Raw genomic sequence first — 16,632 nt, 5'->3', positions numbered from 1 at the left:
GTCCTTCGGACGAGACATAAAACAAACGAGCTCCTATTGGAAGTGACTCTGCAGCAGCAGCAGTTGTTGATGATGCATAGTTCACCCCCCTAGTCTCTGTAAGTCACTTTGGATAAAAGCGTCTGCTAAATGACTAATTAATAGATAGATAGATAGATAGATAGATAGATAGATAGATAGATAGATAGATAGATCTGGCCAAAAGTTGTGCATCACCTAGAATTTTAGGATTGAAACATAAAAAAAAAAATTAAAAATTATATCAACATAATTTAGATCTTTTATTTAACATTGTGTAATCAAAGAAATTATTATTAAGTATTACTTAATAAGAATAATAATAATAATAATAATAATAATAATAATAAAGCACAACACACACATCCCACTGAAAGTAAAAATGTTCAGCACAGAACATAAACTTATTAAATTATATGTAAAAAAAAATGACTTGCACTAAAAACAGTTCAAAACATCAGACTGAAAAACTAGAGCTCTTAAAAGCTGATCTTAAACAACTTCATTTTGCCTCATTGCCCAACACAGCTTTGATAAAACAGACCGACTTTTCTAACTTGCTACAAACGCTGCTCTGAAACGGCCGGCTCAAATCGATCGCGCGCGTTCGACCCTCAAACCGTCCACCTGCACCCAAGCACAACGCGCCAGTCTTAATAAACTGAACGCAGCTCCCAGCAATCAGCTCCCAAAAGGGGTCTGCAAGCCTCCCATAGAGCAAAACCTACCTTTTACAGTCTGTGCGCTGCTCCTGTGAAAGCCAAGCTGTCTGTTCAAAGCGGTCAGTTTATTATCCCCTCCCTCCCTCCCCTCCCCAGTTCTGCTGAGGCAGGGATACTGTGAGCCGTTTGTGAGATCAGCATTTTATTATTTTGGCTTTCAGAGAGAGAGAGAGAGAGAGAGAGAGAGAGAGAGAGAGAGAGAGAGAGAGAGAGATCGCATTTACAAACTGGTTATCAGTGTCAGTTTGGGCGTTGGAGGAGGAAAAGATCGAGTCCACAGTGACACCTAGTGGTAGACATAGTGTACTTTAATGCAATTCCTTTAAAACAGTAAAGAGAAAAGGAGCACAGAGCCACACACGGTAAAACGCTGGAGACTTTTTAGAAGTGGTTTAAGACGCCTGATTAAAGCACAGAGCGGTCTGACGTTTTCACACACGAGTGTGTTTCTATATCCCTGATTACTGAGCGGAGATTGAAATTCTCACAGCCTGAGGCTGTCATGCAGGCGGGTATACAAAAGATATCACAGTGCTTGCTAAAGGCTCGTTTATTTGCAGACGCAGCTCGGAGATGCAGGTGACTTTACCAGATGGTTGGGTGTTTTCAGCTGCCTGGGTTTGACAGCTGCCAAGCTGCCCTGTGTGTCAGAACCCTTCTGTCTTTCAACCTCCCCCCTGCCAACTGCTGTGTCATTCACAGTGGCAGCTCCTACAGTCTGGAACCACAGCACCCTCTAGTGGACACTCTGGTGAAGTGCAAGTTAAAAAAAATAACGCCTACAGCTCTGGCCAAACGTTTTGCATCACCCTCTACATAGAATGAACTAATTACTGCTTTGCAAAGGGGAATTAAGGCTGATGTTACGTTAACATATTGAATTATGTCTAGAATAATATTCTAGGTGATGCAAAGCTTTTGGCCAGATCTGCAGATTAAACACAGGATTCACACTGATGGAAGCTAGTGAAAGCAAGCATCGCTGTTGAGTTTTAAAAGCAATTTTTAAAAGGCATGCCTACAGATTACGAAGACGTGCATAATGCTCGCTTCATGTCAGTAAACACATATTATTAATTAAATAATCGAGGGGTAATGCAGCTGGCAGAGTTGAAAGGTCAAGGATTCTACAGTCAAGTGAAAAAAGCAGCTCTAAGCCAGGTAAGAGTTTTCTCAAAAATGAATACTGGATATTAGATTCAAACCCTGGCTCGCTCACTCACTGACTCGCTGTGTGTGACTCTGAGGAAGTCGCTTCACCTCCTTGTGCTCCGTCCTTCGGGTGAGATGTTGCTGTGACTCTGATGCATAGTTCACAAGCCCTAGTCTCTGTTTGAGTCGCCTTGGATAAAAGCGTCTCCTAACTAAACACACAATAATAATATTCAAGTACCACTCTGAATGATGACACCAAAAAAAATGATAACTGAAGATTTATAATTGCTTGGGTTAACGTGAAACATACCAAACAGAAAAGTTACATTAGCAAAAACTCTCTCATTTTCAGAAGCTGTTTTATTACAACAAAAAGGATTTTTTTTTTTTTTACAACGAGACTGAAATACAAAGGATGCACGCAACGTATAGGAGAACGACGCTGTAAAAAATATTTCAAATACTGAATCAGCGACTCGAACAGGAACTACCGGATTGAAACAGGGCTTTTTTTTTCAAACTCGGTTCCCGGTTCCCGTTTAATCAATTCCGACATGTCATCGCTGATCAAAATGAACAAATTCTGTTAAAATGAGCTTCTCGGAACAGCGGCTGAGCGCGACTTCAAACGAAGCCGCTGTTTGCGAGTCAATGAAACTGGCTTCGAATGAAAGAAGCAGGTCAGACAATCGCGATGATTATTAGGTCTCTGAAACATCAACTCCCTTCGAAGGAACAGGAACTGGAACTGGGAATCTGATCTGAAAAATCTGAAAACAAAACCGGGTTTACAATGCCTGCGCTTGCGTTTCGATTCCAAAAGTGTCGCTCTCTCGGACTAGGTGGCAGACATGCGTTGCTTAATGATGATTTTCTGGCGGGTCCCTCTGGAGTTGGGGTCCCCGGGGCTCCCCAGACCCCCGGCCGCGGTGTTGGGGAGCCCGTGCGCTGTCACGTACTTCCTGTACGCCTCTCGGATGATCTTGAAGGCGCGGATGTTGGAGTAGGGGATGTCTGTGATGGGGTCTCGGTACAGAGCTGGCTTGTGAGTCACGGGGCAGATCTCTCGCACCGGAGGGCGGTGGGCTCGTGGACGGAGGAAGAAGCTCTCGAAGGTCTCTTCGTCGGAGAAGGTGATGAAGGTTCGAGCGCACTGCCCCGTGGGGGGCTGGGGGGGGTCCTGAGACGCGGTGCTGGGGGGGGTGGGCTGTTGCTGGGGGTCCTGGTCTAGCCTGAGCAGAAAAAGAAAAAAAAACAAAACCGTCAGGATTTAAAAATACCCAGGATGTTACTACCCAGAATACTTAGGGGTTTTGATCAGCCCCCAGTGTGTCTAGGTAACAAGCTCAGGTGTGTCTTATTATTAAACTCCTAGTGAAACCAGGAGTGGATCAAACCCTTGTGCAATTACTATCCCTGCATTGTAACTGCACTAGACTAGACTGTACTGGAATTAGATTTTAACTGCAGTTAGACTGTACTGACATTACAATCGCCAGGATGGAAATAAGACTCCTATTGCACAGCAGTGTCACCCATTCCCGAATACAGTCCTGATTAGCCACAGGGTGTACAGGTAACAAGCTCAGGTGTGTCTGATTAAACTCATAAACCTGGACTGGATCAAACTGCCATTCAACGGGAGTCTTATTTCCAGCCCTGGATAAGTCCTGTTTAGAAACGTACCCCTCTTGAACTGGCCAGCCCTGACTCTGGACAGCCAACAGCCCTGCAGGTTTTCTGGGTATCATCAATGTCTAAAAATTATTTTAGTAATTGTGATTGGAATTAAGACTCCCGCTGCACAGCAGTGTGATCCGTTCCTGGTTTCACTGTGAGTTTAATAATCAGACACACCTGAGCTTGTTGCCTAGACACACTGGGGGCTGATCAAGCTGGTAGTAAAACCTGGAATGGGTGACGCTGCTGTGCACAAAAAAAACAGCGCCCCCTCTGGTCACACCCTACCCCTCCACGTCGACGGTCTCCTCTTTGAGGTGGGTCTCGGAGACCAGCGGGGTCAGCACCGAGTGGAACCGGACCAAGGGCCCGTCGCAGCGACGTTTCTTGTGGACCTGCTTCTTCTTGTCAGCCTCCAGACGCTCGTAGTTCTCTGCGGAGGGAAATGGGGAGGGAGGGAAGGGGGGAGGGAGATGGGGAGGGGGGAGGGACAGAGGGAGGGAGAGAAGGAGATGGGGAGAGAGGGAGGGAGGGAGGGGAGGGAGATGGGGGAGGCGAACAGATTGAGACTCACGACAAAAACAGCTTCAGGATCGAAAAGGTTTGAAAGAGGGGGGCAACTGCAACGATTTAAAACAGGAAACTTTTAAGGATCAGAAACCAGCCGCTGAGCTCCTCGCTTGTGGAACTCTATCCCGGACGACATCATCGGGCAGGTTGAAACACTGGATTAAGTCTGAAAGCATCCTGTTTTTTTTTTTGAAGGTGTTTTTCTCTCATTGGTTGTAGCTGGGAGTGTGGTGAACACACTCCTGCTGTGTTTGTGATTCTGCACAGCACTCTGGGAGGCCGCGGAGTGAAGGGAGGACGCTATATAAAAATGCATGGCTATTGTGTTGTATTGTATTGTATTGTATTGTATTGTATTGTACAGTGCTGTGCTGTGCAGTGGCGTGCGGGGGGCAGCGCTGTGGGAGCGAGTCTCCCTCTCCTTACCCAGCGATCGCAGGTTGATCTCGGCTGTGATCTTGGCCTCTGCCAGCAGCTCTTCCTGGGTGAGCGGGCGGTCGTGGTGCGGCCCCTTTCTCCTGCGCGGCTGCACCTGCCTCTCCTGCAGGCGCAGGTAAGTGAGCCGCGTGTGCTCCGTGGTCGACTGACGGACAGACTTCCTGTCTGGAGAGGGGAGGGAGGGGGAAGGGGAGAACAGCTCAGACCAAAGAGAAAACTGTAAAAGAAATTGACGATAATTCCACGCCTCTAACAGTTGCGTGCTTCTATTTGTGACGCAGCACAACAGGGGATGGAAGCGAGGCTCCCGCTGCACAGCAGTGTGATCCAGTCCTGGTTTTCATTAGGAGTTTAATCAGACACGCCTGTGCTTGTTAGCTAGACACACTGGGGGCTGATCAAGCTGGATCGCACCGCTGTGCAACGGGAGTCTCGCTTCCAATCACAACTAGGGCTCTAAAATAGCCATTCCCCTCGAAGCAAAGCACAATCAAAGGTTTTGGTAAATCAACGCTCACTCTCTCCGACATCGCCCTGCAGTTCGAAAGGCTCTCTCTTCTCCTCTTTCACCTTCTCCGATCCGCTGGGCTGAGCCCAGGCTTTCCGGGCTTTGGGGTTCGGCTTTGCGGTCTTGAGGGGTTCCTGAAACAGCGAGGGTATAGTTAGCACACTGTGGTCCCATTCTACCAGCCTCACCCCATTGTAGCTGCCCTATACTTGTGCTACCATCGCCCCTCAGTGTACTACAGAACCATTGCCATTGTAGTGCCCCTGTCTGTCTGTCTGTCTGTCTGCCATTGAAGATCACTGGGGAAGGGTATAGTCAGCACACTGTGGTCCCATTCTACCAGCCTCACCCCATTGTAACTGCCCTTGTGCTACCATTGCATAACGTAGCATTTTCTTTAAAAACAGAAATGTTCACAGTTTTAAAATGATTTTCAATCTATGTGTACCGCTTCTGCACAGTAGCGCACATCGTCCTCAGGCCGGGGCTGCGGTTACCTTGTAAGCCTTGGTGACCACACGGCGCTTTCTCTTGGGTTCCGATTCCTCCTGGTCGCTGTCCGGCTCGGCCCCTTCGTCGATGTCGAAGTCACTGTCCACTTCGTCCTCGCTCGCCGACTGGTCACTCTTATACTCGTCATCTCCTGATTCCTGTATAAATGGGTAATTATATGTAAAAAATAATGAAATAGTATGTAAAAAAAGACGGGAGAGACGGGAATCAGACTCTCTCTGCACAGAGAGATCCGCAGAGACGGGAATCAGACTCTCTCTGCACAGAGAGATCCGCAGCGACGGGAATCAGACTCTCTCTGCACAGAGAGATCCGCAGAGACGGGAATCAGACTCTCTCTGCACGGAGAGATCCGCAGAGACGGGAATCAGACTCTCTCTGCACAGAGAGATCCGCAGAGACGGGAATCAGACTCTCTCTGCACAGAGAGATCCGCAGAGACGGGAATCAGACTCTCTCTGCACAGAGAGATCCGCAGAGACGGGAATCAGACTCTCTCTGCACAGAGAGATCCGCAGAGACGGGAATCAGACTCTCTCTGCACAGAGAGATCCGCAGAGACGGGAATCAGACTCTCTCTGCACAGAGAGATCCGCAGAGACGGGAATCAGACTCTCTCTGCACAGAGAGATCCGCAGAGACGGGAATCAGACTCTCTCTGCACGGAGAGATCCGCAGAGACGGGAATCAGACTCTCTCTGCACAGAGAGATCCGCAGAGACGGGAATCAGACTCTCTCTGCACAGAGAGATCCGCAGAGACGGGAATCAGACTCTCTCTGCACAAAGAGATCCGCAGAGACGGGAATCAGACTCTCTCTGCACAGAGAGATCCGCAGAGACGGGAATCAGACTCTCTCTGCACAGAGAGATCCGCAGAGACGGGAATCAGACTCTCTCTGCACGGAGAGATCCGCAGAGACGGGAATCAGACTCTCTCTGCACAGAGAGATCCGCAGAGACGGGAATCAGACTCTCTCTGCACAGAGAGATCCGCAGAGACGGGAATCAGACTCTCTCTGCACAGAGAGATCCGCAGAGACGGGAATCAGACTCTCTCTGCACAGAGAGATCCGCAGAGACGGGAATCAGACTCTCTCTGCACAGAGAGATCCGCAGAGACGGGAATCAGACTCTCTCTGCACAGAGAGATCCGCAGAGACGGGAATCAGACTCTCTCTGCACGGAGAGATCCGCAGAGACGGGAATCAGACTCTCTCTGCACGGAGAGATCCGCAGAGACGGGAATCAGACTCTCTCTGCACAGAGAGATCCGCAGAGACGGGAATCAGACTCTCTCTGCACAGAGAGATCCGCAGCGACGGAGATAAGACTCTCTCTGCACAGAGAGATCCGCAGAGACGGGAATCAGACTCTCTCTGCACGGAGAGATCCGCAGAGACGGGAATCAGACTCTCTCTGCACGGAGAGATCCGCAGAGACGGGAATCAGACTCTCTCTGCACAGAGCAATCATTTTACAGTCCTATTATTTAGTATAAGAAATGCATTCAAATCACCGTGTACCAACTTAATATTTATGTATATTTTAGAATCTAAATACATTTTTTTTCCCCCAAAGTTACGGCAGGTCAACTTCTCAAACTCCACGGAGTTCACACAAACTGTGTTAAAATTAAATAATAATAATTATTATGTATTTCTTAGCAGACGCCCTTATCCAGGGCGACTTACAATTGTTACAAGATATCACATTATTTTTACATACAATTCCCCATTTATACAGTTGGGTTTTCACTGGAGCAATCTAGGTAAAGTACCTTGCTCAAGGGTACAGCAGCAGTGTCCCCCCCACCTGGGATTGAACCCACAACCCTCCGGTCAAGAGTCCAGAGCCATAACCACTACTCCACAATGCTGCCCGTAGTGGCTCTGGAGGAATAATAATAATAATAATAATAATAATAATAATAATAATAATAATAATAATAATAATAATAATAATAATAATAATAATAATAATAGTGACAAGTCAAGAAGGGGTTGGTAAAGTGTCATATAGTATTTAGGAATGTATATTTAAATATATCAAGGCTTGTATTATTTTATTTTTTCATTTTAAAGGCGCGGTTACCTCATTAAATCCCCCGTACGTGGTTTTGTAAAATTCGTCTTCTTCCTCAGCGTCCAGGAGTTTAGACATCAAATTTCCAGCCGTCTTTCGCTGAGCGCGACTTTCCGCCACACTCATTTTAGATTATTTCAATTAAACTATATATATATATAAAAAAAAAACAGCACTGTATCGGGCAAACGAAAATGTCAACCGAGTATGCTTCCTACAGTACCAAAAAACGACTTGTGTGTAAGCAACTTAAATTCAAAATGATTTGAACACACACAAAAATAAACACTTAAGTGAAATTCTGATAAAGTACGACTCCTGACTGACTCCGTATCATTTAAAATTAATGTGACCTTCTCGTTGTGTTGCTAACAATTCGCTTAATCCAATATTACTGCCGTTATGAGCGCAATTTAATTTTTTAGCGAGTATTGAGATAACTTGTGTGTCCGCCGGTTAATTTTTCTGTAACAACAAGACGAACGCCATTACAGATCGATTGCTCATCCTGCAAATGGATTGAGGCTCAACTAATCGATCCGCTAGCCAATTTTCAGTTCGTGCGCTAGGTGGCAGCACAACTCAATATAAAATATTGAATAGACTTTTGAATCAGCTGCTGGAGCAGAGAGAGAGAAAGAGAAAGAGAAAGACAGGCTCTTATACTCTCTGAACAGCCTCCCTCTGCTCTGTGCTTCTGGAGCAGAGAAAGAGAAAGAGAAAGGGAGGCTCTTATACTCTCTGAACAGCCTCCCTCCACTCTGTGCTTCTGGAGCAGAGAAAGAGAAAGAGAAAGGGAGGCTCTTCTACTCTCTGAACAGCCTCCCTCTGCTCTGTGCTGGTGGAGCAGAGAAAGAGAAAGGGAGGCTCTTATACTCTCTGAACAGCCTCCCTCTGCTCTGTGCTGGTGGAGCAGAGAAAGAGAAAGGGAGGCTCTTATACTCTCTGAACAGCCTCCCTCTGCTCTGTGCTGGTGGAGCAGAGAAAGGGAGAGAAAGGGAGGCTCTTATACTCTCTGAACAGCCTCCCTCTGCTCTGTGCTTCTGGAGCAGAGAAAGAGAAAGGGAGGCTCTTCTACTCATTAAACAGACTTCAGCTGGCAGTGAAATGCTGTAAAGATAAGCAGGCAGAAAATAACAAAGGAGAACAAAACCAGAATAAACACAGACTCCAAATACTCCATTTCAGTTTCGTTCTGCAGTAAAACTCCTGGTTGTGTGTTTTTTGTTTTTTTTTTTTTACGATAGTTCACCCTGCTGTCCTCAACAGCACCTGATTGTTTTGCTGTTTTGGTATGTCATTTCCAGGACTTTATTACCCCTCTCTGGGGGTGAAATCCCCAGCATGGAGGATATAGTGGAGGCGTTCGTATGTACGCATGTACAGCAGCGTGCCCCTTTAACATGCCTGTGCTGTACCAGCGTTTACAATGCTTCCCTATGCTTTACCAGACCTCTCTGTGCTTTACAATGCTTCCCTATGCTTTACCAGACCTCTCTGTGCTTTACAATGCTTCCCTATGCTTTACCAGACCTCTCTGTGCTTTACAATGCTTCCCTATGCTTTACCAGACCTCTCTGTGCTTTACAATGCTTCCCTATGCTTTACCAGACCTCTCTGTGCTTTACAATGCTTCCCTATGCTTTACCACACCTCCCTGTGCTTTACAATGCTTCCCTATGCTTTACCAGACCTCTCTGTGCTTTACAATGTTTCCCTATGCTTTACCAGACCTCTCTGTGCTTTACAATGCGTCCCTATGCTTTACCAGACCTCTCTGTGCTTTACAATGCTTCCCTATGCTTTACCACACCTCTCTGTGCTTTACAATGCTTCCCTGTGCTTTACCAGACCTCTCTGTGCTTTACAATGCTTCCCTATGCTTTACCACACCTCTCTGTGCTTTACAATGCTTCCCTATGCTTTACCATACCTCTCTGTGCTTTACAATGCTTCCCTATGCTTTACCAGACCTCTCTGTGCTTTACAATGCTTTCACTGTGCTTTACTACACTTTGGTGTGCTTTTAGTGTGGGACGCTTTTGTAAGGGTTGGGAGAGAATGGTTTCATTGTGTACACGGTGCCTCTGTTACCTTTAAAAAGTTTGAAGACTCTCTGGAATCTGAGGTCAACGCCTCGGTAAATATGCGCAGACCCTGCAACAATGGTGTTGTTATCTGGCCCATGGGGAGATTGGCTGCAAATAAATCTCACCGGGCCAGTTCAGTCACATTATCTCTCTCGTCCCACAATCCTCTCTCCGTGACCCGCGTGGAATGAAACCCAAAACTCCAGCGGCGTTTCTCTGAATTCTTTGAAGCTTTTTGTTGCTTAAAAAAGAAAAAAAAAAAAAAGAAAAAAAAAACGACACGAGGATATTACAAGCAGGGCGTGGATTCCATGTTCACGCCCACTCTGTCGCTTGATTGGTCAGCCAATGCGGGGCGGCTAAATTTCCACGGAAACGCGGTTTATGTAAACACTAACCTGTCCCCCCGGCAACACTGATGCGTTGCTGTTATCTGCCAGGGCAGAGTGTTGCAGGGGGGGAACAGTTTAACGGTTGCACTCTGGTGTACCAGCAGGACCTAGAGAGAAAACACATCTGGGAGCTCTAGAGAGGCCAGAGAGAGGTGCTTTAAACTAAAAATAAAAAGAGTGAGACAGACAAGGGCGAATAGATGAATACACGCATTAAGATGTTTGAAACACTGATGCAACTAGCGTCATGCAGCTATCATGCAAGGACAGGGTGTAGGCTGGTCGACAGTAAGCAGAAGACTTTCGGTTTAAGATATTGGCTCCCTTATCCCACAAACAAATGCATGTCAAATACGCCTTATCTTAAAATACAGAGCCCGTGTGTTGGTATGTGTTCAGGAACGCCGTTTTGAGGTTTCTGTGAAGGGATTTTGAAACTATTTCAACTTGACAGTGGCTGGAGGTCGGTTTTGACGGTCTGTTTGGAAACACCAGCAGGTTTGCTCACATACCTGACAAGCCAAGCATGATTACATATCACTGAGCTGTCGTATCGATCCCAAGCCCTGACTCGCAGCTTTTAAATGCCTGTGCATTTCCGTTGAGGGATGTGTTTGGTTAGATTAGAGAACGGCAGTGCTGTATCACTGGTTCATAAGTGAGAGGGGCAGATGGTAATACATTACTGTGTACTTACACGAAATTATAATGTTATCATGCAGATATAACCCGAACCCGAACCCTAAGGCTGGTCCAGTGGTTAGAGAAAGGGTCTTGATACCAGGAGGTTCAAATCCCAGCTCAGCCACTGACTCCCTGTGTGTGTGTGTGTGACCCTGAGCAAGTCACTGAACCTCCTTGTGCTCCATCCTTCAGATGAGACGTAAAACAAACGAGCTCTTGTTGGAAGTGACTCTGCAGCAGCAGTTGTTGATGATGCATAGTTCACCCCCCCTAGTCTCTGTAAGTCGCTCTGGATAAAAGTGTCTTAATAATTATTATTATTTGTTTATTTAGCAGACGCCTTTATCCAAGGCGACTTACAGAGACTAGGGTGTGTGAACTATGCATCAGCTGCAGAGTCACTTACAACTACGTCTCACCCGAAAGACGGAGCACAAGGAGGTGAAGTGACTTGCTCAGGATCACACAATGAGTCAGTGGCTGAGGTGGGATTTGAACCGGGGACCTCCTGGTTACAAGCCCTTTTCTTTAACCACTGGACCACACAGCCTCCTACAGTTCAAGCACATTATCTCTCAGTTCCCACAATCCTCTCTCTCCATGTGGAATTAAACCCGAAACTCCAGCGGCGTTTCTCTGAATTCTTTGAAGCTTACAATGTTGATGTAATTGTACTTTCCTGGGCTTTTACTATAGAACATTTAAGGATTAAGTGGAATATTAGATTAAAAGCAATAAGAGGCTAAAATAATTTGAAAAATTCCAAAAAGAAAAATGCAGAAGTGTAACTACGCGAGATTTCTTTTTTTAACTGGTACTTTCTGGAGTTTTATTAAGAGTATCGTCTCTTTAAATGCTGGAGGTCGCCCAATGCCACCCACGGACAGTTTAGCCTGTCTGCCTGTCTGACTCACATTTTCCAAAACACTCTGTTGAAAAAATAAAACCTTGGACGCGATGTTCCCCGGCAGGGCTGAGTGACTTCATCCCCCAGGAATGTGAAAACAATCGACCTGCAGCTTCCTAATTGAGGCCCGCGGCTTCTCCCACGATCCCAGACATCGTGGGAATGCAACCGCAAAAAAAAAAAAACACAAACCAAAATAAAACTAAAACAACAAAGCATAAGCTCCTGGTGTGAGGAAAGAAGGAAAGAAAAGAGAGAGAGGAGGAAAGAGAAAAACTGAGAAAGAAAGAGAAAGCGAAAGAAAATATAAAAAGAGTGAGGGGAAGAAAAAGGGGGGAAAGAGAAAGAAATAAAGAGAAAAGAAAGGAGAAGGGAAAAGGAGGAGAGAAAAAAGAAAGGAGAGGGAAAGAAAAAGAAAGAAGGGAAAAAAGAGGAGAGAAAAAGAAAGAAAGTCTTACAGAGAGCTGCTTGGAAAGACATAATTATGGGAGATTTGTTGTAGAGCACACATTTCAATTGTTCGGTTTGAAAATATAGTCTGATGTGTGCGTGCGTGCGTGTATATGTGCGTGCGTGTGAATGTGTGTATGTGTGTGCGTGCGTACGTGCGTGTGTGTATATGTGTGTGCGTGCGTGCGTGCGTGTGTGTATGTGTGTATATGTGTGTGTGTGCGTGCGTGAGTGTGAATGTGTGTATATGTGTGTGTGCGTGCGTGCGTGCGTGTATGTGTGTATATGTGTGTGTGTGCGTGCGTGCGTGTGTGTATGTGTGTATATGTGTGTGTGTGCGTGCGTGCGTGTGTATGTGTGTATATGTGTGTGTGTGCGTGCGTGCGTGTGTATGTGTGTATATGTGTGTGTGTGTGTGCGTGCGTGTGTATATGTGTGTGTGTGTGCGTGTGTATGTGTGTATATGTGTGTGTGTGTGCGTGCGTGTGTATGTGTGTATATGTGTGTGTGTGTGCGTGCGTGCGTGTGTGTATGTGTGTATATGTGTGTGTGTATGCGTGCGTGTGTGTATGTGTGTATATGTGTGTGTGTGTGTGTGCGTGCGTGTGTTTCAATACAAGTGAATAGGCTTTCAATTGGAAATCACTGACGCACGTTGCCCTTGGTGACAACCAGGGTTGAGAGTCAATTCCTGATTTTTGAATTCCTTTTTAAAATCAATTCCCTATTCCTGTTCCCTTTTAATCGATCCCGACACGTCATCGCTGATCAGAATTGCAGTGGAGCCGCGTTCTGTTAAAATGAGCTTCTCTCAACAGCGGCGACACGTGACTTCAACTGAATCCACTGTTTGTGAGTCACTTAAACTGGCTTCGGATGAAAGCAGCAGTTGAATCGCTAAAATATCGATTCCGATTCCTTGGAATTGATAAACAGGAATTGACCCTGTCAATGGGAGGCTGTGTGGTCCAGTGGTTAAAGAAAAGGGCTTGTAACCAGGAGGTCCCCGGTTCAAATCCCACCTCAGCCACTGTCTCATTGTGTGACCCTGAGCAAGTCACTTCACCTCCTTGTGCTCCGTCTTTCGGGTGAGATGTAATTGTAAGTGACTCTGCAGCTGATGCATAGTTCACACACCCTAGTCTCTGTAAGTCGCCTTGGATAAAGGCGTCTGCTAAATAAACAAATAATAATAATAACCCTGCTTGCAATGCTTACAGACAATGCTGTCCTTGTACAGAATACTCTGTGTGTGTGTTTGGGATTTGCCTGGGCCTCTGTTTTCAGTTTGCGGTTCCCGTTAAAAATAGGGCTTCTCCGCTCACTTTTATTATTATCAAACAGGAACAAACAAAAACGGGAAGAAACAAAACGAGAACAAACAAAACGCTTCCACAAATAAATCATTTAAGCAAAACAGCGACCAAGCTCTGGCTGTCAAGAAGCAGGAACTAACCTCTCTCAACTCTCTCTCTCTCTCTCTCTCTCTCTCTCTCTCTCTCTCTCTCTCTCTCTCTCTCATCCTCATCTATAGCTAGGATGTGGCCAAGGGGTTAATTGATAATCAATAACGACTGAATCCCCGCCTGACCACATTCCACGCATTTTTTCTAATGAACCAATTCAACGTTTTTTTTTTGTGTTTTTTTTTGCAAAGGCAGCCATCTTGGCTCCAAGGTTGTTGCTCTACTTTTGAGCCAAGATGGCCGCCGGACGGTATGCAACACAACGGCTGCGTTCACGCCACGCAGACTGTGATAAGTCTGCGCAGATTCTGAAAATTCATTGATTCTGTGCAGATTTTACGCAGAATGACGAAAGTCTGCGTGCCGTGAACGCACCCATTATTTTTAGTCATGAGAACTGCAGTGCTATTTGCCGGATGCAGGGGGGGAGGGCGTGACCCACACGGTGACGAAGAGATCAGCTGGTTTTGACCGCAGCTTCTCAGATGCAGTTTAAACTACCCAAGGGAATGCAATCCTTCATGCAGAGACACACATCCGCCTGCTAGGGGCAGGTTCAGCTGCGTCACGCCGCAGGGGTAGTCTGTCTGGGGCAAAGCTGGGGCACAGCACAGCCAGAGGTTTTGCATTGCCCCCCCCCCCCAAAAAAAAAATAGAACGAACGGGAATCAGACTCCTATTGCAAAGCAGTGGAACCCATTCCTGGTTTTACTAGGAGCTTGATTAGAAACAGTGTGTCTAGGTAACAAGCTCAGGTGCGTCTTTTTAAACTCATAGGAAAACTAGGAATGGCTCAAACTGCTATGCAGTGGGAGTCCGACCCCTGCTGTCATTCATCTCAAACCATTGACCCTCAATTCTGGCACAGAATCACTTCAAGGGTATATCAAAAATAAAACGCCTTGCTAAACACAGATTCATGACCAGCTACAAAATCCCGGTCAAGGAAGTAAATAAGATTAAATAAGAACCTGGAATAGGACTCGATAAATACCCCCCCCCCCCCCCCCCTCCCCCCCCTCCTCCCCCTCCCAGATTATTTCACATGCTTGCATCTTAAAGAAAGAAGCGAGGCTACAGGTTCGGACTTGTCTGTAAGCGAAGTTTGCAGAAGGCTTGTCTCAGGAATGTGACGAGAGAAGCTCTGTTTGTTGTACAAACTGTACTCCAGCCTAGCAACGCTCCACTCCGACTCGCTGAACTGGGAGATACTGGCCACTGCAAGGTCAGGGCTGTAATGCTTCTCCGTGCGTCGATGAATCGCATCCCTTTCTTCACCCGGTGGAGCAGATGGCTTCTGCAGCCAGGGCACGTGCTGCAGTGTCAAAAAAAATAAATGTTCATTTCGATCGGACTCGCTGGCATTGAAGATCATTGAGGGTATAGTGAGCACACTGTGGTCCCATTCTACCAGCCTCACCCCATTGTAGCTGCCCTATACTTGTGCTACCATCGCCCCTCAGTGTAATACAGAACCATTGCCATTGTAGTGCCCCTATCTGTCTGTCTGTCTGTCTGTCTGTCTGTCTGTCTGTCTGCATTGCCATTGAAGATCATTGAGAGTATAGTTAGCACACTGTGGTCCCGTTCTACCAGCCTCACCCCATTGTAGCTGCCCTATACTTGTGCTGCCATCGCCCCTCAGTGTAACACAGAACCGTTGCCACTGTAGTGCCTCTGAGGCTGGCACTGTCGAGAGTATTTCGTTGGCTCTCTGTTGGCTGCCCTGTCGGTCACAGGGCTGTTTAAATCCTCAAGTCATGATTCATTGAGGTGAGTACGTGACTGTGTTACATTGATCTCTGTCACAGCGTGTGCCTGCTCTAGCACAGTCGTGTTTTATTTTGTAATCTAGGGTGCGTAGGCAAACGATCACGGACGCATCCTTACTGTTTGTTCTTTTTAAATTGTTCTCTCTGTGTTTGATGCACAATGCAGATTTATTACCTTGGAGATGACATCAATTAGATGTCACCTCCTTAGAGACCCAGGTTTCTGTTTGACTACCTTCTTAAAGGTCATTTTTATGCCAAGTTAAAAGGTCACAGTGTTGCAATGTTGATTTAAACTTAGAACATTTGACCACAGTCATTTTGCTCTGCATTTCTCCATGGCTATACTCTGCATTTACTACAGTTCACCTGGGTTTGCTTTACCAGACCTCTCTGTGCTTTACAATGCTTCCCTATGCTTTACCAGACCTCTCTGTGCTTTACAATGCTTCCCTATGCTTTACCAGACCTCTCTGTGCTTTACAATGCTTCCCTATGCTTTACCAGACCTCTCTGTGCTTTACAATGCTTCCCTATGCTTTGCCATACCTCTCTGTGCTTTGCAATGCTTCCCTATGCTTTACCTGACCTCTCTGTGCTTTACAATGCTTCCCTATGCTTTACCATACCTCTCTGTGCTTTGCAATGCTTCCCTATGCTTTACCAGACCTCTCTGTGCTTTACAATGCTTGCCTATGCTTTACCAGACCTCTCTGTGCTTTACAATGCTTGCCTATGCTTTACCAGACCTCTCTGTGCTTTACAATGCTTCCCTATGCTTTGCCATACCTCTCTGTGCTTTGCAATGCTTCCCTATGCTTTACCAGACCTCTCTGTGCTTTACAATGCTTGCCTATGCTTTACCAGACCTCTCTGTGCTTTACAATGCTTCCCTATGCTTTACCAGACCTCTCTGTGCTTTACAATGCTTCCCTATGCTTTACCAGACCTCTCTGTGCTTTACAATGCTTCCCTATGCTTTACCAGACCTCTCTGTGCTTTACAATGCTTCCCTATGCTTTACCAGACCTCTCTGTGCTTTGCAATGCTTCCCTATGCTTTACCATACCTCTCTGTGCTTTGCAATGCTTCCCTATGCCGGCGCCATCTAGTGCACAGCCAGTGTACTGCCGGCGAAACAAAAGGCAAATTCAGCCAAAGCGCCATCAGATGGTTTTTACCT

General features: G+C 46.3%; 2 protein-coding genes across 3 annotated transcripts in view; both read right to left on the bottom strand.

Annotated features, from left to right (window-relative positions):
• The window catches only part of LOC117395582 (tropomodulin-4), a 15,779-nt gene extending 14,943 nt beyond the window's left edge, over positions 1-836 (bottom strand). Inside the window, exon 1 of the mRNA XM_059007700.1 lies at positions 747-836. The gene's annotated coding sequence lies outside the window, so the exon portion shown is untranslated. The remainder of the gene's footprint in view (positions 1-746) is intronic.
• Positions 837-1,503: 667 nt separating this feature from the next.
• Positions 1,504-9,890, bottom strand: LOC117395581 (vacuolar protein sorting-associated protein 72 homolog). 2 transcript variants are annotated; one of them, XM_059007699.1, is made up of 6 exons: positions 9,783-9,890; positions 5,589-5,741; positions 5,102-5,225; positions 4,572-4,748; positions 3,864-4,008; positions 1,504-3,127 (listed from the first exon to the last, which is right to left on the bottom strand). In XM_059007699.1, the coding sequence occupies exons 1-6, from the start codon at positions 9,873-9,875 to the stop codon at positions 2,734-2,736; spliced, it is 1,086 nt and encodes a 361-aa protein (XP_058863682.1). In that variant the 5' UTR covers positions 9,876-9,890; the 3' UTR covers positions 1,504-2,733. The 2 variants fall into 2 exon arrangements, with proteins under 2 accessions (XP_058863682.1, XP_058863681.1); XM_059007698.1 differs by lacking the exon at positions 9,783-9,890 and adding an exon at positions 7,698-8,250.
• Positions 9,891-16,632: the final 6,742 nt, after the last annotated feature.

The sequence above is a fragment of the Acipenser ruthenus genome, chromosome 35, assembly GCF_902713425.1.
Source record: "Acipenser ruthenus chromosome 35, fAciRut3.2 maternal haplotype, whole genome shotgun sequence".
NCBI classification, from domain to species: Eukaryota; Metazoa; Chordata; class Actinopteri; order Acipenseriformes; family Acipenseridae; genus Acipenser; species Acipenser ruthenus.
The sequence above is the reverse complement of the archived record's forward strand: the minus strand, read 5'-3'. Positions and strand labels throughout refer to the sequence as shown.

Excerpts from the sequence above, each read along its gene's own strand:
- LOC117395581 (XM_059007698.1), bottom strand. The coding sequence starts at position 7,814 with ATGAGTGTGGCGGAAAGTCGCGCTCAGCGAAAGACGGCTGGAAATTTG. Across the intron at positions 5,226-5,588 it reads TGGTCACCAAGGCTTACAAG|GAACCCCTCAAGACCGCAAA; the intron begins GTAACCGCAGCC and ends TCGCTGTTTCAG. Across the intron at positions 4,749-5,101 it reads GCAGGGCGATGTCGGAGAGA|ACAGGAAGTCTGTCCGTCAG; the intron begins GTGAGCGTTGAT and ends TCCCCTCTCCAG.